Source organism: Neopsephotus bourkii, unplaced genomic scaffold (assembly GCF_033783945.1).
Source record: "Neopsephotus bourkii isolate Nb327-2 ecotype Australia unplaced genomic scaffold, CSIRO-AGI_Nbou_v1 NB_1655, whole genome shotgun sequence".
NCBI classification, from domain to species: domain Eukaryota; kingdom Metazoa; phylum Chordata; class Aves; order Psittaciformes; family Psittacidae; genus Neopsephotus; species Neopsephotus bourkii.
The window spans coordinates 881,047-904,216 of NW_026902129.1; the positions used below are offsets into that span (position 1 = coordinate 881,047).

At 36.3% G+C, this 23,170-nt stretch overlaps 1 protein-coding gene across 17 annotated transcripts in view; it reads left to right on the top strand.

Moving 5' to 3' along the window:
• LRRFIP2 (LRR binding FLII interacting protein 2) overlaps nucleotides 1-23,170 on the top strand; it is a 53,262-nt gene that overhangs the window by 9,488 nt on the left and 20,604 nt on the right. For 7 of the 17 annotated variants that reach the window (XM_061374924.1, XM_061374918.1, XM_061374926.1 and 4 more), the window contains exons 2-14: nucleotides 90-194; nucleotides 6,052-6,138; nucleotides 7,589-7,639; nucleotides 10,405-10,458; nucleotides 12,169-12,234; nucleotides 14,972-15,013; nucleotides 15,952-16,017; nucleotides 17,441-17,515; nucleotides 18,232-18,279; nucleotides 18,363-18,407; nucleotides 19,735-19,782; nucleotides 19,881-19,934; nucleotides 21,581-21,688. In XM_061374924.1, coding sequence (XP_061230908.1) covers nucleotides 105-194; nucleotides 6,052-6,138; nucleotides 7,589-7,639; nucleotides 10,405-10,458; nucleotides 12,169-12,234; nucleotides 14,972-15,013; nucleotides 15,952-16,017; nucleotides 17,441-17,515; nucleotides 18,232-18,279; nucleotides 18,363-18,407; nucleotides 19,735-19,782; nucleotides 19,881-19,934; nucleotides 21,581-21,688 — 834 coding nt within the window. In that variant the 5' untranslated portion in view covers nucleotides 90-104. The remainder of the gene's footprint in view (nucleotides 1-89; nucleotides 195-6,051; nucleotides 6,139-7,588; nucleotides 7,640-10,404; nucleotides 10,459-12,168; nucleotides 12,235-14,971; nucleotides 15,014-15,951; nucleotides 16,018-17,440; nucleotides 17,516-18,231; nucleotides 18,280-18,362; nucleotides 18,408-19,734; nucleotides 19,783-19,880; nucleotides 19,935-21,580; nucleotides 21,689-23,170) is intronic. The other 10 variants (XM_061374929.1, XM_061374931.1, XM_061374933.1 and 7 more) reach the window with 5 other exon arrangements.

Below are 23,170 nucleotides of genomic sequence, written 5' to 3' on the forward strand. Positions count from 1 at the left end.
AAGTTTATTACATTTTGTGGTGTGAATTGTTTGTTTTTAATTCTGTATCTGAAAACTGATCTTTTTCCTGTCTGTTTTTGCAAATACAGAACCAGAGAATAAAAATGGGAACTCCTGGATCAGGACGGAAGAGAACTCCTGTGAAAGACAGGTTTTCTGCAGAAGATGAAGCTCTGAGTAACATTGCCAGAGAGGTTGGTTAATTTCCAATTTCTTAAATTCAGATGAAAGCAGTCTCATTATCCAGAAAAAATACTTTTTAACATGAGCATTAAGAAGTGTAATTAGCCAGAAATATGCCAATTAATATAAACTAAGAGTATTTTTAATAAGATGATTACTGAAATGTTTATACAATTAGATTAGTTTTATGGTAAGTGCAAATTAACAAGATCACTTTTAAACAGCAGATATTTCTACGTGTGATTATATATCTTAGCTAAAGATAAATGAATAATCCATTTGCTATCTCAGGTCTAAAACTAAAAAAGAAAGAAAAAATCCAAATTTACCCTATTGCAGTGTGCAGTATGTGGTGAATATAATGTATTAGTGTTGGATGAGCAGTAGTCATTATTAAAAGATATCTGTAATGCATTCTATTTCAAATGTGAAAAGTCACATTTCTGTTGTAATAAGCCTAGTATGTATACCATACCAGAACTTTCTTAACAGCATCACCACCTGAAAAATGGAGCTGGAATGCAATTATCAAGAAGTTGATATAAAGGGGAATTTTGTCCAACCGGATATAGGAAGGAGGCAGATGGAATTTAGAATCTTACAGATGTCTATTTGGAGTTCAGGTTTTTCTGGAAGTGCTGCCACTTGGAAACAGAAGCCTTAGCACTGTTTGTATACAAGTGGATACAGGAGCTTTAAGCTAGACATCTACAAAGCCGCTCGTACGTGGCATAAATGAGTTCAAAATGCAGATTCTAATTGGCCTTGTAATGTAAACTGTTGTCTATATATAAGTGTGTATATAGTACATATACTTGTGTTCATAAAGTGTGTATGTGATAGATCTTTGAAAAATGTTTTCAGCTGCAGCCATTGTAGGCTGTAGGCATAGGAAATGGTCTGTCAGCAAAAATAAAGTATTTTCATTTAGTTGGTAACTTTCCAGAAAGCTGTGTTCTCTCCAAGCCTGGTGGAAGTTCTTGCCCTGCCAGGTATGTTCTGTGTGGGGCTTAGGGTCATGGCTTGTCACACTCAAGTTCTATCTCGTATTTTTTTGGGAGAATACTTAACAAAGGAGAGGAATTTGCCTTTTAATTTCTTCTGAGTATTCTCCGCATGGTACCAGTATAATAACATCAGCTTGCAACTTAGCCCAGAAAGAACATGAGCCAGCAGTGTGCGCTTGCAGCCCAGAAAGCCAACCGTATCCTGGGCTGCATCAAAAGGAGCATGACCAGCAGGTCGAAGGAGGTGATCCTGCCGCTTTACTCTGATCTTGTGAGACCTCACCTGGAGTACTGTGTGCAGTCTGGTGTCCTCAACATAAAAAGGACATGGAACTGTTTGAACAAGTCCAGAGGAGGGCCGTGAGAATGATCAGGGGACTGGAGCACCTCCCATATGAAGATAGGCTGAGAAAGTTGGGGCTGTTCAGCCTGGAGAAGAGAAGGCTGCATGGAGACCTCATAGCAGCCTTCCAGTATCTGAAGGGGGCCTATAGGGATGCTGGGGAGGGACTCTTCATTAGGGACTGTAGTGATAGGGCAAGGGGCAATGGGTTCAAATTTAAACAGGGGAAGTTTAGATTGGATATAAAGAGGAAATTCTTTCCTGTTAGGGTGGTGAGGCACCGGAATGCCCAGGGAGGTTGTGAATGCTTCATCCCTGGCAGTGTTCAAGGCCAGGTTGGTTGGATGAGGCCTTGGGTGTTATGGTTTAGTGTGAGGTGTCCCTGGCCATGGCAGGGGGTTTGGAACTTGATGATGTTAAGTTCTTTCCAAACCGAACTATTCTGTGATTTTATAAAGATCTCAATAGCAAGGTGTCATAAGTATTATCTTACCTAAAACTACTTTGTGGCTTTGTTCTCTTACATAGCTAACCCCATCAATTAAAATTCGAGCATAAGTGTAAATTAAACAAAAGTGAACAAAACTGTGCCAAGGGAGATTTAGATTGGATATCAGGAAAAATTTCTTCACAGAAGAGAGTGCTCAGGCATTGAAACAGGCTTCCCAGGGCAGTGGTAGAATCACTGTCCCGGGAAGTGTTCACACACTGTGGATGAGGCCGTCAGTGACATGGGTTAGTGGTGGCCTTAGCAGTGCTGGAAAATGGTTGGACTTGATGATCTTAAAGGTCTTTTCCAATCTCACTGATTCTGTGAAGGTTCTGCCCCCCTTCCCCCCCCAATGCTAAGTTAAACTAATATGAGGTCTCACAGCTAGAGGTGTTATCTTTCAGAGGAAAGAGTTGAATAGTTCCAGGGATTAATGTATATTAAGTCTTCCCTCTTTTTCTGTCAAAAATGAATTGGTAGACAGCTTGCTAAAAAGTTCATAAAGCTCATTCAGCATTCTGGTGTTAATCTGATTAAAATAACTAAAAGATTTACACTAATTGGCATACCATTTAAGGGTTAGGCATTTCATATTGTCTTTAACTGCTTTATGTCTATTAATAATTATTAAAACCTATCTGAATTGTTCTAAATATTCCTTCTGATTTTCTTATTGGAGTTATTTTTTCCCTTTCTAATATTCTGGCATTTTTCTGTGTTTTGAGGGTCACGTTTCATGGCTTGTTAGGGAGAAGAGAACTCAACATATTTCAGAATTAAATGGTTTGTTACCTTTGTATACACGTTTTTGAGGCTTTGCATAGCACCAGTGCTTCTTTTCTGCTGCCATACCTAGGCTGCACTTTAAGAGTTGTAAAATCGTTACCCAGTTTTAAAATAGAGTGTGTAGTTGTATTTCATTATGAATATGGTATTATCACAATATGTACTGCTGTCAGGTTGCTAATCCCTCAGTCTGTGTAGGAGAAGCTGGCCCTCAGATCCATTGTCAGACAGCAGCTGTTGTCATTGAATTAGTAGCTGCAATTCATCATATTAGCTAACTTACTCTAAAGATGACTTTTAGTTTAAAGGAACAGAGTGCATTTCTTGGGCTCTAACAGTGGAGGCTAGCTAAGAAAACTAAGCTCTGTCTTTAACATCTGATTTTACTCTGCTGTGCATATACCTTATCATTTGAGGCTGGGGAAATTTCGAGTTACCCTGCTGACATAAGGCATGCCATTTGTCAGTGCCTGAATATATAGAGTAGATGGACTTTGCTGTTCTGGGGCCATTATCTCTGCAACATGGTTGCTTATCTTTTTATTGTCAAAGCATGTTTTGTTCTTCAGCTTCCTTTTCTGAAATTACCTTTTTAGCAGATGTTGCTTACAACAGTTGAACTGAGTCCTGTAATCCAGAAGTCAGATGTCTTCTGAGGAAAACATTCCTAAAAGATGTTCTAGGTATTAAGAGAAGGTGAACGGAATATGCTGAACATGTAAGACTGGCTCTCAGGATCATCTGCATGGAAGAACTGCATAGAAGTGCTCTGGTATTCAGAGCGATCGCAAAATGGCACTAGGAATTGTCGGAGTTTGTACTACGAGCAAAGACTCCCAGTGTAGTGTATGAAGCTTCAGGTTTTTTCCTTCAAATGTTCAGATTTCAGAAAGCACTAATCTGATTCTTTCTCACTGCTCTAATTTGAAAAAATTGAGATTTCCTTATTCTATGGGACATGTGAAAAAAAAATCATCTAATATCTTCCTTTTGGTACCAAGAAATACCTGTGTTCTAGGAAACTGTGTAAAAAATTCTTTGGTACTGATCCAGTAAATTTGGTTCTGTGAACTATTTTTTTTACACTGATTGATATGTCATGAAAATATTTAATGGAAAATAAGGGCTCTGTTGTAGGATGTGAAGGGTTTGGTTAAAGTACTTCCTCTTTGTGGGATTTTTTTCATTTTCTCCATCTTTCCCTTCTTCACTTCTTATAGGACTGGCACTGTTCATGGAGAGTTATTTCATAAGTTTTTCTTGCTGTGGGAGTTTGCATTGAGACAAGCTGTCCTGCAGTGCCTCTGCGCTAAACAAAGCACATCCGTATCAGAGCAAATTACTGCATTATTCCAAGAGCTTCTGAATTACCAGACCTCTTTCTTTAGGACACACTTTGTATTCTGTTGTGTGTTATCCTTCCTGGCATTGAATTCCCTGTGCTTTCTGAACCCCAGGAAAAGTAAAGGTGGTGTACTTATCCAGGGACAGGGATCTGTCCATCCTTTTTCTGGAAGCAGTGTACTTTCCATGTTACATGTGTCTCAAGTGAGGTATTCTGAAGCCGTTAGCTTTCTTAGATGGACAAAAGAATATAAGCCAGCTGGTACAGAAGATAGTTTCTCCTGTCCTGTGGAAAGTTCTGCCTTTCCAAATAACAAATAGAGATTGTCTCGTGAAACTGAAATCAGGACCGTAGTAGTCTGTTGGTAGTTTTCTAGAACTGAAATTTGTGTAATGCAAGTTAAGCATTAGAAAGCAATCTGAACTGACTCCCAAACTCCTAATAGCAAGGAATAAGGGTTGTATTTGGAATGCTTTTCAATTCAAAGGCCAATGGAATTAGAATGACAGTAGTTACCAAGATTTTTGAGTGCTCTATAAATAACAAGGTCTGCTTTCTAACAGTTCTGCTGAGAATAAAGAGTTATTGGGTATGAGGGCCTATCAAATGGTATACAGTTTGTCTCTTGCTCTAAGGTTTGGTGAACGAAGCCCAAGAGCTGTGCTTTCAGTTAACTTGCTGGCTTCTTTATCTTTTTAAAATTGTGTACTTTTTTGAGAAGTATGGTTGCTCAGATTAATGCCAATAATATTAATGCCAAACCATTTTTGACTAAAAAATTTCTCTGAAAAGATGAGATGGTTTGATTTTGGTGGTGATTTTTTTTTTTTGTAGAATTCCCCTGTATTTTATCAAGGTTTTAGTAAATTGGAAAAAAATGGAGTTTCTGCTTCTACTATAGGAATGTAAAAGTTAGGTCACTGGCTGTAGGACTGTGGAGAGTGGTGAAATGTGAATTGATTTTTAGTATGGATCAGTAAACAAATGAACTTTCTGTCTTGATTAAACATAAGTGTTCATAGATGTTAAAGCTTTGCCAAAGTCTAAAGGCTAGATGTGCATATCTGCTGAGCTACAGACAGCTAAACCTAGACATATCAGCTGGTTGAGTCCTTTCTCTTTCTGTGCCACATAAATTCCTTTGTGGAAGTTTATATGCCAAAGAACTTGTGATTACAGTCAATTTACAGAGTAGGGCTGCAAGTGAGAAAGGACTTCCTGTTGCATGGGAATTCCCTTACTCTTCTTGTGTGCTTTCATCAGGTAGGAAGAAAAGTAGCTTTATGCTGCTTGGAGAAAGGATTGCATCATGGCAGTAAAGAGTGCTGACACAGACTTGGAATAATTTCATCTATGTGTGCACAATATAGAAAATGTCTTAATGAGAGTCATTTGAAGTTAAAGGAAACTGTTTTAAGTAATCAAGATGCAATGTGTTTGCATTCTTTCTTGTCATTTGAATTTTTTGTACCTGTAGTTTAATCACCATGTAAAGTAGAACTGTGTTAAATATCCCTTCCTTTTTCCTGAAGCACAGTAGAAGGCAGTTACTTGCAATTGTCACACATTTTATAGGTTTCTCATGTTTTACATAAATCTATGCTGTGATAGTGACAAAATCAGGAAAGAAGTATCCTTAACCAAAAGCAAAAACCTATTTGAAACTAATTGAAATTTACAGTTTTAAGAAGTTGTATAAAATTAAATGTTTTGGGTGTTAGGAGTTCTGAGGGGTTTTTTTTCTGAATTTCATTGAGAACTGACTTCTTTCTAACATCAAAATATATATAAATAGTAATCCTAATGTGGTTTTATGAAGAGATTATTAAGTAGAGTATTCAAACCATTATGCAAAAAAACCTGTCTTTAACTTTTAGTATTTCTAATTTACTTGTAGGCAGAAGCCAGGCTTGCAGCCAAACGGGCAGCTCGAGCAGAAGCAAGAGATATACGTATGAGAGAGCTGGAGCGGCAGCAAAAAGAGGTAATGTAAATCACCAGAAATTGTTGCAAACCTTTAGTACAACTCTAAATGCAACTTGCATCAGGTTTTGTCTTTTGGTGCAGTTCGGCTGCATGCTGGGTATTTTCAGCATCAGGCAACTGTTAGCTGCTCTCTCCTGCCCCATTCCTTCCTCTTCGCCCTTGGGTTATATATTTGAAAGGATGATTTGCTTTGTATTTACTTGTGGATAGCACTTCACAAAACCTTCATATGACCATTGATTTTTTTTTCAACTTTCTTAGTAGTTTCACTCACATTGTAGAAAAAACATGCTGTATGAAATAGGCTTTTGGTGCTTTTCTTTCATATGAAGAATAAAACATTTTTCATGTGATTTTTAAATTCTAGCTTTACAGGCACAATCAAATGTTTGGAGGTTTTACCTTTAGTAAGTTCGATGCTAGCAATTAAAATTGAACAAAGATTCATCTAAATGTTTATCTTTAGATATTTAAAGGGCTGGGGCTTTCCTATTCTTATTTGATTGAAATGCGCAGAAGAGAGAACATAACAGTGTCAGAACTTAGGCTTGCATAAGTAATTCTTCACAGAGAGGAACATTTTTCAACTTCTAATTTGAAGTTTAATATTGTCTGGATTTGAATGACAATATTTGTGGCTGAGTCAGCTGGTGACTCCTGTGCTTTTATAAGAAAAATTACTTAAGGCAGTTTCTTTGCTGCTTGTTGCTTTGCAAAATGTAAATACGGATAACTGGCAGCACAGGGTAGATAGTAAATGTGACATTTTCCTCATGTGACCACTGCTTAATGTATAGGATAAACTACTGTGGAAAAAGTAGAGAGAATTTTTAATGCTTTTATGATATACTTAGTAACAAGAATTTGGGTATGTGACTTTGGATATGCAGTTTTCGGTCGCTGTCTTCCCATATGGATTATACCAAAAGTACTTACAATAAATAGCTATTGCCAGGATCTTTATTATGGGGAAAAAAAAAAAACCCAACAAAAACAACAACGAAAACAAAGGGCTGATATTTACACTTGTAGTTCTGTATCTCTCCTAAAAAGAAAAAGTTTGATTTTTCTTGAGCAAAAAAACCCCTAGGAACTAGATTTTCAGCAGTCTGAGTATTTCATGGTTCAGATTTTGACAGGGATGCAAAAAATTGAGAATTTATTATTTATCATGGTAACATTGAAATCCATGTAAATACTGTTTTATTTATTTATTTTTCCTGTGGTAATAACAAGTGCAGTTCACGAAACATGATTTTGCCTCAGTCTTTGACATGGTTCTCATTATTCCATACTGTCACTCTTCGATCTGCTATAGCTATCTGATATTATACTGACTATTCCATGGCAATTAACTTGGTGTTTTTTCAAGTTTTTGATTTAAGAATCCAGTCTCATGTCCAATCTGTATTGTAAATGTTTTTTTTTTTTTATTTTACATTCTGTAGCTTTCTCAGCATTCATATGATAGAAAATGGGCTCATATCCAGAAATGGATGGTAGGCTAAAACCACCTGTTGTGCATGGGTTTGCTGCTCAGAGAACTAACACGAGAGTTGGAGGAAGTAATTTACTAATGTTTTGCTGTGTGTGATTTCCAAATGTTTTATTACTGGAAAAAGTTATATCTAAACTATATATGAATGTGGAGATGCAATGTACCTTATGGCAGCAAAAGGCAAACTGTGTAATGAGATGCTTTTCTTAAAAATCAAGTGGGTTTTTTTGTTTTCACCATACACTGGCTTGAAGTCATGAATACTGAAAATGAAATTACATTAGTTTCAATCTAACTAAACATCTTTTCAAAAATGAAATGTTTTTGTTGTACTTAACTTGTGAGGTTTGGGATTTTTACTTGTTTTTCTTAGTGGACTTGCGTTTATTTGTTTCCTCTTTGGGTAACATGGCAATGCTGGTCTTTTCACTTACGATTGAGTAACTTCCATGACTTACAAAAAGTAATTCTAAAAGATTTAAAAAGAAGGGGGGGGGACGACGACAACACGACACGACAATGGTAATCCCACCACCCCATGCATTGCTTTCATCCTTTTACCCTTAACCCTCTTTTTCAGTGAACAGTGAAAAAGTATTTGACTGTTCATTTATTTAGATTAAATCCACAAAGTAGGAAGGAGTGGAGATAGTTGAGTTACAGTATGAGAAAGCTGCTGTTCAGTTTGTACTAATTTAGTGCAATGTTTCCTTAGAGAGTTCCTTTCTAGGCACATGGGAGATGAGTCTCTTTTTATGTTTATAAGGAAGTGTTTGTGATGTGGATATTTTGAATCAAGAAGATTTAAATAATACAAGCAGAGACTAAACATAATGTCAAGTAGTTAAAACTACCATGAGAGTTAATCAGCACTTCTGTTGGGAAATCCTAAAACTGTCATTAGAATTTCATATACAGAAAAGTTGTACTGACTTTATATTGTTTCTTTGTCTAGCTGACATCTGTGTATATATTAGTTCTCGTGTCACTTATAAAGAGTGACATTGGTTCATGTTATCTCTTGGTGCAAAGCACATTTGAATGCTTTTTTGCTGGAGAGCAAGGGTTCCCAAACTAAGGAAGACAGATTACATCTGTCAGCAATCTCGCTTCAAAATTAATGCCACCTTCTTTTTGCATTCTCAAGAGGCACATCTGCAGGAGATTTCTGAGCACTCCTTTCCCAGACTGGGAGACCTAAGCTCTGTTTTATATGAAGTGCATTTTTTAAACTTTAAATTCTTCGAAATCAAGCTTGATAGCTAGCAGCAGCAGCTGTGTTTACAATATGTACTGTAGTACTTCCTTTATCCATTAACCTGAATATGCTAAACACTTAACGCTGATTTTCTATTTTCTAATTGTATTTCAGGAAGAGACTTTTTACCTTATGTAAATTACCTACAGAAAATTGTATCAGAAGCTAAAGTTCTGCATTATTAGGACCATGTTATTAGCTGGGGTGTTACACCATCACTTAAGAGGAATCTTACATAAATAGCAAACTGCTTTAAAGCTGCATATGTTATTAACAGGTATTTGTCCATTCAGACCACAGGCACGAACTGTATTTAAAACTGGCAGTGATTTGACTATGATGCGTTGAAAGGTTATAGAGCATAAATGTTCATTTTAAACCTCAAAATAGACACTGTAGAGAGGAAGACTAAAACGTCTTGAAATGAACCTCTCTTTCCCCCCACTCCTTTGGGGAAATTATCTGCTTGCAGAGTATTAACAAGGCCTCTTGAATAGTCACAAAATAATATTAAACATGTATCCAGTGATATTGTAGAAAATAACCAAGGGACCATAAGCAGTATGAAAGCCAGACTTAAGGTATCCATTGGTCATCTGGAGGCTGAGCTTTTAACCTTATAGATAATTTGATTACAGTCTTTACAATAGTTTGCATGTTGAAAACTGTAGGAAGTGAGTCATTTAAGGAAGGGTTTCTAGTTCTAGAGCCCAAATGGAATAGTTTAAAATTAAGGTTATTCATAACACGCTTACGTACTGTAACTAAAAATTTGAGAAGCTTATGGCACGTGAAACATTTTAATGTTTAAATTAGTTGTATTTTTGTCCTGCTTTATTATGTTCCTTTGTGTGAACCAAAATTAGCATTCTCTGATCTTTCAACAGAACAAAAGGTATTGAGGTGCCTGAGCTAGTTGTCCTCCCCCAAATTTCATAAGTTGGGTTTGTTATTTTCACTGTAATTGTAGAGCAGATCTACCTATAGAACTTAATTGATCTATTTGCTTAAGAAGCTTTGTTCCTAGAATAGAGGAGAAAATCTGAAATATGTGTGAGGGAACTGGGAAAGATAATCTCTTAGGGCTTAAACGACTTTGTAAAATGTTCACAATCTGACTCTAGTAATAGTATAGTAGATTTCTTACTAATGTAATTTTGTAATGCTTTTAAATTCTTTAATTTTTACTTTGGTGTCATAATTTTAAAAATCTTGTACTTTTTCCTGCATTAATACAGTAATCAGAAGAAAGATTGACTACTGGACACTAATTATTAACTATATTAACCCCCCTTATTTACATCACCTGATGTAGTATGTTGGCATACCTATCCACATAAGGTAAAATCATGATTCTTCTGACTTGAACAGGTTCACTTGTCACAGTGTTTTATTCAAAATAATACACAGCATTACAGGTGCTAACAGCATGTTGCCCTTGCTTGTTTTTACTTTGTCATCTTTTTTTTTTTCTTAAATGAAATAATTCTGCATTTCTTCTTTCTCAGGAAGATTCAGAGAGGGCCAGGTATTCTCACCGGTCCAGTCGACATTCATATTTGGTTTGTGTTCAAACTGTATACTTTCCCATCATGGCCTTAAAAAAAAAAAGTTTCTGGTTTTGGTTTCATTTTCTTAAGGAGTGGGTGATGCTTTTTTACTCTTCCAAGTTTTAGCGGGTTTAGAGTTAACGTTCTGTCACACATAATGTTAAAGTTCATCTGGTGTTTATTTCTATCAGTGTTAAGGTAGTTATTTTTATACATGAGCATCTTTACATTTAAAAAGAATCTGTCACATTTTAATTGACTGTTTTTACTATGAGTACCTTGTGCTTTTTCCTTTACTACATGTATTTATTTACAGTATAGTTTTGTTGATGAAAATAATTGAATAGGTTTTTGGAAATATATGTAGTTCAACAATCAGTTATTTGGTATAACATATATTTAATGTTGAGGTTTAAGTGTCATCTTTCAGTGTTATTCCAGTCTAATGTGTTTCATGTCTTTCTTTAAAACTGGGTAATAGTAATGACTTAGGCTTTGGATATTGCCAACTAGTAAGAATTAATTGGCTTGTCTTGGGATGGTAGGGGATTAAGATTTCTGTCTAAGTTTTTAACTGTCTTCTGATTGCTACTGCACGTGAAATCTCACTATCAGATGTGTAGGTGCTATTAATGGTCAAACACTGGTCTTGATAGGTAAATCTAATGAGAAAAAAATAAAATCTCTTTTCCATTTTTCCCTATGTCAGAAATTCCATGAACAGAAAATTATATTTGATAAATACTTCTACTGACTAGGGGATCCTGAATCAGTGCCACCTACTAAAGATAAGGAATACTAATCTGTAACATGGGCTTTCATTCCAAACTGATGCTGATGCTCGTCTGCTCATTATTGTGTCCTTTCTTGCTCTTTAAGTATTGCTGGGTTTCTGTAATATTTCTGGAAGAAAAAGTAGTAGCACCTTAGTATACAGTTTGAAAAAGAGTTTGGTAGGATGCCATTTTTTACTTCTTTGAGAATGTGGGAATATATTATTCATTGGTGACAAAGACTTACCTGAATGATGCCAGGTATCCTGAAAACTGCTAACAGAAGTATTTATTGGCTCTGCTCTCTTATAATCTCTCTAGGTCATCCATAATGATAAAGAATGGTTTTACTGAGCATTTGTAAGCAATTAACTGTTTTTAGAAGCTGCCTAAAAATCAGCTTGTCTTTGATCTGGATATGTAGGCCACGAGAGAGACTAACCACTAAAATAAAAGGCTTGGATTTGTTTATTTTAGAAGGTGGAACAAGCTGTTTCTTTGTGTGACTTCAGAAAACCCCAGGGGATTGTCACTTACTGAGAGGTTTTTGTAATCAGGTGTTATCTTTGATTAATTGAAATGCACATCTTGCAAGTGTTAAGCATTCCGATCATTTATCACACAAATACGTTCACCAAATCATTTCAATCCAGTAGTGTTGACTGCTTTGCAAACAGTAAATGGTTTATAGAAAAAGCATATAAAATATGCTATGTGACATCACTTATAAACTTCTTAGCTGGTGCTCAGCTGCTCTTTCCTTGGTTAACATAAAAAATTTGCTAGGGTGGAGATTAAGTAATTCACCCTTGACTGAGCTCATTTTTGGGGGATTTACCTGGAATTTCTTTGACTGCCTTGGTTATTTTGTGCCTTTCAGTGAAGATTAACAGTTATTAGAGCTTTTTAAAATTATATATTTACAAATTTTTGTAATTTCATTCTTAAGAGTTCTTTGGATGTCAGTGGCTCTCACAGGAGTAGAGCAAGTACCTCCAGGAGGAGAGATCTCGTGGTGTGTAGCCTGGAATGAGCATGCTTTGATGTGTTCATGTAACGTTTTCTGTGGCTACTTACCAAAGCAATGGTTTGGTGAAAGCATGCTTCTTAATAGAAGATGTAATTAATTGGTAATTAACTGCTGCAGTGATGCGTAGAATCATAGAATGGTTTGGGTTGCAAAGGACCTTAAGATCATCCAGTTCCAACCTCCTGCCATAGGTAGGGATGCCTCGCCCTAGACCCTGTCACCCGATGCTCTGTCCAGCCTGGCTTTGAACACTGCCAGGGATGGAGCATTTACCGCTTCTTTTGGCAACCCATTCCAGTGCCTCACCACCATCACAGTAAATAACTTCTTCCTTCTATCTAACCTGAACCTCCCATGTTTAAGTTCAAACCCATTGCCTCTTGTCCTGGTGCTACAATCCCTGCTGAAGTGTCCCTCTCCAGCATCCATGTAGGCCCCTTTCAGATACTGGAAGGCTGATATGAGGTCTCTACTCAGCCTTTTCTTCTCCAGGCTGATTAACCACAACTTTCTCAGCCTGTCTTTATACAGGAGGTGCTCCAGCCGCCTTACTGTTCTTGCTGCCCTCCTCTGGACATGCTCCAACAGCTCCATGTCCTTCTTATTTTGAGGACACCAGAACTTCACACAGTACTCCAAATAGTGTCTTGCGAGAGCAGATTAGAGGGGCAGGATCACCTCCTTCGACCTGCTGGTCATGCTTCCTTTGATGGAGCCCAGGATACAGTTGGTTTCTGGGCTGCGAGCTCACACTGAAGCTGGCTTGTGTTCATTTTCTCATTGACCAACACCCCTAAGTCCTTCCCCACAGGGCTTCTCTGAATCTCTTCTCTGCACAACCTGTAGGTGTGCCTGGGATTGCACAGTCCAGGTGTAGGACCTTGCATTTTGGCTTGGTTAAATTTCATCAGGTTGGCATCAGCCCAGCTCACAAGCGTGTCAGGGTCCCTCTGGATGGCATTCCTTCCCTCCAGCGTATCAACCGAACCACACAGCTTGGTGTCAAAGGGAAACTTGCTGAGGGCGCACTCAATCCCACTGTCCATGTCAGCGACAAAGATGTTGAACAAGACCGGTCCCAACACCGATCCCTGAGGGACACCACTCATTACTGGTTTCCAGCTGGATACTGAGCTGTTGACCACAACTCTTTGTGTGCGGCCATCCAGCCAGTTCTTTATCCACTGAGAGGTCCGCCTGTCAAATTGATGTCTCTTCAGTTCAGAGACAAGGATGTCGTGTGGGACAGTGTCGAATGCTTTGCACAAGTCCAGGTAGATGATGTAAGCTTTGTCCCTGTCCATGAGTTCTGTAGCTCCATCACAGAAGGCCACCAAATTGGTCAGGCAGGATTTCCTCTTAGTGAAGCCATGCTGGCTGTCGCCAAGCACCTTGTTGTTTTTCACGTGCATGGATTCCAGGAGTATCTGCTCCATGATCCTGCCTGGGAAAGAGGTGAGAGTGACTGGTCTGTAGTTCCCTAGGTCTTTCATTTTCCCCTTCTTAAAAATGGGTGTTATCTTCCTTTTTCTGGTCATCGGGAACTTCACCTGAAGTCATTATTAACGTAGTCCAACAGTGATTGCAAGTTCGAGGGCTCAGAGAAAATTTTAAGTGTTCTGTCTTGAAGGTAACTTAAAGATGGAAGGGAATTAGTTTCTCCAGTCTCTTCTAATGGCCCCAGAGGAGAAATAAAAAGTGAAATGGCACAGGTTTTGCATCAGCCTTGCTAGGTACAAAGACGTTGCTGAAAGTTATGGCAGGAGACCTTTTTTCTCAGTTACGTTGCAATGGCAGTACTGCAGTTAAGGCTGGAATACAAACAGAAATTTTACTTTTTCAGAAATGGGTATTTCTGTATATTTTGTGGTATTCCTAGTTTAGGCAACCTAAGTATTTGTTAGTAAACTGTTAAGCTGTTACTAGTGAAGTATTAAAGGTATAAGTCAAGCATTGTGATGATGATAATCATCTGAGTGATGCGTATTCTATTTCCATTCTCCAATATGAAGGTTGCTTACTGGTAGGTAAAAAGTGAAGATTAAAACTGTTTAAATAAAAGAAGAAATAGTTAAATTGGTTAAAGCTGCTAAGTGACCTATGGGTTCCATGTGGTAATACTTTAAGCAACACGAAAAGGTATAATAGTCTATAAATTACATTCATACTATTAAATTATTACTTAATATAGTATAAATATTGGATATATTTGAACTATTAATATAAAACCAGTATGAAATCATAACTAAACTTGGCCTATATTAACGTAAAAACAAATTAAAGAAATCTAAAATCAGGGAATTTTTGGTGTTAATTTGATCTCTAGAAGGAATTTTCAGATATATCAATAGACAAGAAGAGATTACCTTTCTTGTAATCCTCTCAGTGGTTCTCATGTTGCAAATTACACTGGATAATGCTGTAGCATGCTGTTAGGATATCATGTAATTTTCTCAGGCTACCTTCAATTTCTGTTTTGTTTTGTGCTTTTATTGAAGTATTCCAGCCTCAGAATGCCCTTTAGATTGAATAAATGACAATCATTAATATATAAGCTTTTGTCATTAGTAGAATATGTGTTCTTATAATTTCCTCTTAAGTCTTTTTAATAATTATTTGGGAAAACAAAGAAAAAATCTGTGGGTTTGGGGGTTTTTGTTTGTTTTTGGTTGGTTGGTTACTTTTAAACCTTGAATTTTGATACCATTTTCTTTCACTTCAGTGTGACAGTTCTAAGGATAGATCTGCAAGATACTCAGCCCCTGTATGTTGACACTTTGCATGTCTTTTGAGTGAAGACTGCTTTTGTGCTTTGTTTTGAAGGTGTAATGACACTAACTATCTTCTTGGAATTACTGGTTTGAAGAAGTTTGTGTTTATACTATCACACTTTCAGACCTAGAATGGCAGTATGTTTCTAACATTTTCCATAGAATGCATGTATAAACTACTTCTGGGAGAAAATCTAATGAAGTGACGTATTACAGAAAGCTGTCTCACAGTAAGCACTCTTTAGTATTTACCTGTTATTTCTAAACTTCGTAGCGAAGCAACTTGTACAGATTAGACTGGAGAATATATTGAAAGTGTGCATATGCATGTATTTGTATTCTTCATTTCCATATAGAAACTTTAACTCGATCTAACGGAAAACTATTTCAGTCTTGAGAAAAAGCAGGTGGTTTGTATACCTTTACTTTAAAAAACAATCTGTATAGTTACGAAATGATAGTAGAGTGCATCACAATCTTACTGGCATGCCCAATAAGATCTCTGTGTGTTGCCTTAAGCAAAGACAAGCACCACTGAGACGGACATGGTAAGCAACTTAAAAAGCTGAGTTTAAACAGCAGTGTTATCTGAATTCGCTACAGATAAGCAGACACAATATAGTGCTTAAAATAATCTGTCATGTTAAGCTTTTTAGGTTTGTTTATTGGTGTACATTTCCTGTGAAATGTGACCACTGCCTTAAGCCAAGTCTGTGTTAATCAGAGATAAGGTTGGCTATAGCTGCACTTACAGTTCCTTTTTATACAGTAATAGAAGTACGGCTTATTATTCTAATCCTGTAGTTAGAATTTTGGTTTTTTTTTTTCTATTGTAGGCGATAAAAATCTTAAATCCTCATGTTTGGCTTGTTTATATTTTAAAATTGATCATGTTATGTAGTGGTATTAATTTTCTAATCATTATTCTTAGAGTTATGCTTACAGTGAATCTCACAGTTCAAAGAAGAAAGCTGGTCACTCGCATAGAGATTTATTGGTTAGTTTTCTACTATATTTATTGGTTAGTTTTCTATAATGTTTATTATAAATACATTGTGTGGAGTTACATGCTGATACAGTTACGGATAAGTTTATTAGCTAGCTGACATATGCATAAATGAGTTCAGGAAAAACAAACTTCTAGTATTGACCAAATTCTGCCAAAGTTGACTGTTTGAAACTCTTCATGGCAGTGGAATACCATGAATGGAATTAGCTGGATAGAAATCATGTTATCCTGGAGGCCTGGGGAAGGCTTTTGGAACTACCGAAAAGTGCACTTCTCTGGATTAAATTTTGTTCTGTCGACATAGAGACACATGTTCTATTATTTACAGAGATATTTTAAATGTAGGTGCAAAATGGATTGAATTTACCATAAACCTTGATGTTAACCCAGTAAACTCTTGAGAGAGGCACATGGATGATTGTGATCTTCCAAAAACTATTCTAGAAAGTTCAGTGTGTAACATAATTAATACATATTTTTGAATGTAATTTTTCAGAGGGTTTTGGCACTGATGGATTAGCAGTTGTGTCAGGTTGAGGGAATCGGAGCAACAGTAGGTGTCTGTGTTGAGACAGGGCTGAAATGATTTTTGTTTACCTATTATTTGTATTACAGCATTTCTCAGTGCACTTTTGAGGTGCTATTTTCCTGTTCCCTTAGTTCTTTAAATCAGTAATATGAATGTTTCTGCCTCCTTCGGCCTACTGCGATACGAAGCACTGCATTCTGAAAGTGCTACTTTTTCCCGTATCTTCAACTCTTATTTTTTTTCTTCCTGCTTTGTATGTGTATACATATATTTTTATTTTTTTTCCTCACATATGCATATGCTTATATGCAGGTTGTGTAGAAAGTGTCAAAACCCAACAGAAATCGGCCAAAGTATAATTGCTAGGCTTTCATTCATGCTTGGTGTAAGGAGCTGTTGTAGGGTATAGATTAATGCTGATAACAAACATCCTTCCTTTGTTAGGGATTTGACCTTCTCTCTCCAAAAATGCTCTGATTCCCTATGCTGTCTAATGGGGGAAAAAAAAAAATCAAATTATTAGCAGGTTTTGGCAAATGTTTTTGAAGTCTTTTGTGCTATGCTTGTCAGGGTTTAGATAAATGTTTTGGGGCTTTTTTAATAGGGAGAAAAACCACAAAGATGTTTACTATTTTTGGTTGGGCATGGTATTAAACCACAGGTAATACTGATAAGCAGGGTACACAAGTGGTTTGGGGAAGCTTTTACACTTTACTTGCTTCAGAAAGTTATATGGTTCTGGGATGAACCACAGGGAACATTTTTACAGCTTTCTGTACTAGTTGTAAGCTTGGGAACATTGAGCAATGTTACGGCAGAAATTTTATTTACAAGGTCTACAGATGTAATCTTTGTTTTCTCTTTCTTTTCCTCCCCTCACAGAGTGGAATTTACTACGATCAAAGAAATTATAGCAGCCTTAGATATAGTAGACCAGTTCCTTCCTACCATACTCGGGTCTGTTCCCTCTTCCTATATTAATTTCTTAATGCATATAAAATACGTATACTTAGGTTTGCTTATGCTATATGAAGCAAAGTTTTCTCTCCTTCTATAACACTGCAAATGATTACAGCTAGTAGTTACAATTATTTTTCTTGCTTCTAGGAGTTGCCTTTTACAAAATGAATGGGTAACGTGCAAGTTACTCTGTTCTTGCCTGTATAGGGTTTTAGATTTCAAATTAATTCTGTTTCCTGATTGCATGATATAAAGAAAAAACACAGCAGCTGTGACACTTGCCTTTTCCAAGTCCTATTTTTTAAAACAGCAACAGAAAGCGTTAAAAGTTTAGCATCAATGTACTAGTTCGCTTTGTAGTAATATACATAAGTCTATGGTCTGTTCTGAGATGAGCGCTATCTTCCAGTACCTGCACCTCCTGTTGTGGTCAGGTTTAAATAAGCAACTAGAGAAAATTGATGTGTCTTTTGAAAACTACTTAATTTTCTGTCATTCTCATCTATAAATCTGATAAAAATACCAGATTTCTTTAATGTTTGAAAATATGATCTCAAAGGTAATGGGTTTTCTTGGAGTGTTTGTCCAAGCATGTCTCTGATAGGTGTAAAATTTAGTATTTTCTTTAGAACTTTCAGGGAATATAGAGCAATATATTAAAACAATGTTAATGTACACAGAAAAGGATTCTGACTTTTTCTTTCACACTACAGTCATCCTCTCTATGCAGTGATCCAGTGGCAACAACTAGGAGTTACAGGGTTAGTACAACGCAAAATGATCTTATTTATCTTTAGATGTTTGAATGGCCCACAGAAGTATAAAATTACACTTCTCTTCATAGGTGTCTCCTTCTGTAAACACTGGTTTGATAAGAAGTATCAGTTTGGTTCGTAAGCACCATTTGCATGGTTGCCTTAAATTTGTATTGTATAGCCATGAGGCTTGACAGTACTACATGTGCTTTTTTTTTCCTTGTTAAAGCTGCAGCCTGTGTGTGTCATTTTGTGGAGTAATTCAGTTTAGTGTCTTTAACATTGTTAAAGTGCCTCTTCAAAGCATTTTAGTAGTTGCTGGTTTACTGACCTTACAGACAGGCATAAAATTTATGAATACAACAATGATGTTGAAGAATACTGGGTTAATCCAAGCATACTAATTAACAGCTGCATGTATAATACTAAAAAGCTATTTAAAGAAGTAAAGCATTTGCACAGGAAAAAATATTGTCAGGAGATCACAGAAATTTGTGGTAAAATACACTATAGATACTTTCAAATAAAATGCCTTATTTAAATGAATAATCGTAATGTAATAGGATGAAAACATAATCTGCATCTTTGCAAAACAAAAAGTAGATGAAAGTGCTGTAAGAATGGCTAAAGTTGCTCTACAGAAAGTTGTCTTCAGAAAGTGACATGCATGCCTGAAACTTCATGGCTCTTACTGCCCCAGCAGTTCAAATTCAACTTACACTGCCATCTAGTGACATGCTAAACCTGTGTAGAAAATCGTCAGTTACTCTTATGTAGGGTTTTTTATGCAGCTACTGGGGTTTTGTACTGTGCTTGAACTGCAAGCAGGTAATTTACTCTTTCGGCTCTGTGCATATTCTTGAGAAAACATTAGAAGATACCCTGAAAGAACAAGACCATAATGACTGCTATTACGTACAATTCTGATACGCATATAATTCTGCATGCAGTTTTTGCTAGACCTCTCTTCACTGGTAGGAGGAAAGCAGCCTGGGACTGTATTTTATTATTATTATATTTCCCAGAGCTGCTTTTATTATTCAATGCATAAATAGATTTCAGCCTTTTACCCTGAAACGTTGTCATTCAGGAAAAGCTGCATGGCTGAGCTCAAAGCAAAACTTGTAAGTATACAATATCACTTCACTTTCCAGCATGGATTAAAACTTCTGAAGATTTCAGAACAGTGAAAAACAATTTGAAATTTAAGCAATTGATGTAATTTTACTCTGAAAATAAAATTTTTGGGTTTACATTTACTTCTTTTTTAAGTCTTGGGGTATTTTTCAAGGAAATTCCTAGATTTGTATTTGGAAATAGACATCCCTGACAGTAGGAGGAAATGCTGCTGGAAATGTAAAAAAAATTGTCCTTTCATAAAGGAGTGTATTACAGCGTATAAATGTGGTGTAATCATTTCTGAGACTGAATGTAAAGAGCATTTTATTTCCTTTTTCTCAGGCATCATTGAGTGGTGATGGATTACATAGCTCATATAGTTCTCGCACTGTAAGTGTAGTAGGCTTTTGGTTGTTTCTTTCATTATCTTTGTTTTCTGGAGACAAAAATCTACGAAAATGAAAAATGTATTCATCGCTTCTCTTTAGCCATCTGAATACAGTTATTCCTCAAGAGCAAGCTCTGTTCGAAGTAGTCCTGTGGTGAGCATTCCTCTTGCACGGTTTGCTGAATGCTTTACTAATGAGCAACGATTATGAGTATTTATACCAGGGTTCATTTTACTGACTAACACATAGATCTGATTGTTCAATTCTGCATCCAAAAAAAAGTAATTTGTTAGAGATGTCATTTTTAGCAATATGTAAAATTTTAGCAGCAGGACAGTAAAGTGTGGAAGCAGCAAGGATTTTTTTTTTTTTTTTTCCTAACATTTCTTAAAAATCTAATGTACATAATTGGAAGCAGTTGGAAACCGGAGTACAGGACATTCATGGGGTTACCACCTTATGTCATAGTTTTAGCAGGCATATGAAACTGTTACTACAACGCATGCCTTTGGGGAAGAGGGCTACTGCAAACTTTGTTTTATGATCCAGTAAGAACAAACAGGCTCATTTTTGTGCGGGCTAGTATTCAAAACCAAGAGAAATTTGTTCCTTTATATATATTGTGTTAAAAGTGTCATTCTAAAGATGGCTTTTTTTGCTGCAAAGTGATACTTAAATAGTCCTGCTCTGTTTCTGCTGCTGAACAGCTGTCCTAGTTTCATTGGTACAGCTGCCCATTTGTCGTGTTACACAAAAAAGTGTTCTGGTATGGGTTTAATTGAAATGTTGGGTCCTTTTTTCACTTTTTGCATATTCCTAACAATGGTGTAGAGACTAAACAAATCGGAACAGATTTGTCAGAAACTGAGTGCTTTTAGCTATAACAGATGTCAGAATGAATTTCTGAGGGTGTAGGAAATAGAATTTTGCTGTTGCTTTATGAAGTTCTGAAACATAACAGGTGTTAATGTCTATCTCTGAGGTCTCTTGAACAGTGAAAATAGCATTAAGAGAAACTAAGGAGAAAAGTACTAAGATTCATTTCTTTGTACTTTAACCTTATATAGGTATATCAGATCTCAGTATGTATATGTAAGTTTGATATATTTCACCTTTTTCTAGTGTAGTATGAGCATTTTTTCCTTTCCTTTTTATGTGCCTGTCTGACATATAGCTTTGGGGCATAAGCATGTTTTCTATTGTAAGGCCTCTTAAAATTGTGAATGAGAGGAAGCCCAGATCATACCCATAATTAGTAGTATTGCATTGTGTTGATTTAAAGAAAAGACATTTGTAGAGAAAAAAACTAAGTTTTATTTATCAGCTTCTGATTATCTAATCTGTTTTTACAATTTAGAAACATTTTTTTTTACAGTTAATTTTTGTAGCTTGTATTTGGCACTATAATAGTACTAAACCCTTTGGTGTCTCTGTATTTTTTTATTTATATTGCTCCAAATGAAGGCATGAATTGACAAGAGATGTTAGTTGTTTTTAGTCTTAGATACTATAAACTGTAAGAGTAATAAGCATTTGAAGGGAGTCTATAAATCAATGCATATACAGACTAAAGAAGTCACATCAGTGTAGTACGTGTTTTATTCATGTAGACATTTAAAATAGCAGAAATCTAGGAAAGTAAGATTTTTACAACTGTTAGAAAAGCAAGACTAAATTGCACTAATGGAGATTTAAGTTTGGATTTCCTGTTTGGGTTTGTTTTGGGGTTTTTTTTTAATAAACATTTGTTCATTTTGTGATACCATCTTCAGTTCTTTCACCCTTCTTATCTTTTGAAGTCCTCTGATTTTTCTGATCAAAGTGAAACTGCTGCTGACTATTTCAGTCGTTCCAACCGCAGGGGAAGCATTGTTTCCGATGCAGATGATGTCCAAGGTTTGAATAGTGTGAGTGTAACACTTGTTATACTGTGATGAATACTATGGATTTTACTTTAATGCTCTGAAAGAGTAAATACTGCAAAAGCATTCAGAGTTATTTAATGGCAGATAGTTTTGTTGAGGGGATGGGGCAGGTTTTGTCATATAGAAGCGTCTGGAATCTGAATTTTTAAAAAGCATGCTGCTTTATTTGAAAGGGGATTTTGCCTGTTGCTGGAAGCATGTGGAACATGTTAACACTTCATGGGTTTTGTGTGTAATAAATTTAATCATCTCTTCAATGTAAAATATTGAGGGTTTCCTACAGAAATTAACAATGTCTAGTGTTTTGTGTATTTTTGGAGTACTACTACTTGGTTTAGTGACAAAAATAAATACAACCTCTCCCTCTTTAGTTCATTTTAGTGTTCATCCATCCAAGATGAGATTTTGTCAGGGTCATTAATGGAGCACTCATTGCTGGCTGTGCTCTTGTACCAAATCTCAAGTCAACAGAGCATGTTACATATAATGATCGTTTTCTTGTAAATCCCTTTAATACGAACTTTAGGCTTTACACCAGACCTAGCTGCCTTCCCTGTTGTTGCTGCTATATGTTCTGGTTACTTGCTGTATTTTAATAGTGGAAAAAACAGGCATGTCTTTGAAGTAACGGTGTTAGGACGTGCAGTAGGAGGAGGGGTTGAGAACAGGGCTTATTTAGATGGTCAAAGAGGGATGCTGATGCCACATGGTGATCCAGCAGTCTGCAGTTGCTTCATTGGGTAAGAGGCTGCTAGAGTACCCCTACAATCACTGTTTTTGTGAATCTGCACTTATAGCAAGCCTGTTTTTCTGAAATTAATGCTTTGTTGAAAGAAAATGTGGAGGCTGAGGCTACGTTCTCAGGTGCTTCTATTATCATCACCATTATGTATTATTAGATTCAAAATTTATATCCATAAATTATTTTAAGCTGATACTTCAGATCAGTTGTGTTCTTCACATCATTGTATCATTACAGTGCTGACAAATATTTGCAATTTACAGTTTCAGTACATTATTGGAGATGGTGAATTTGCCATGGAAATTCAGCGTTACTTCTACAGAAACCACAATAGAAGGAAAAAGGAATATATCCTAAAGTAACATTTGTTTGTACTGCAACTGTAGCAGACTTCCAAATCTCCTTCTCTGGGCTGGGAGGAAAACAAGTGTTCTTAGAGAAACAAATGTTTGAGATACCATGCTCAGTATATATTGTTTCTTAAAAATATGGCTACATGTTAAGATCTTCATTAAATTCCACATAGTTTGATTTATGGAAACGTAGAAAATGTGGAAATCTGCAATATGATTTTCCACTACCTGTGTTTTGTAAGGAAGGAGGGGATGTGGTAGTTATTCTGCTTAAGTTGCAATACATAGAATATGAATTCACCTTATTTTGTAGGTTGCTGTTCATGAGTACACTTCAGTTACGGGCTTTTACCTGAATTAGTTTTGTTC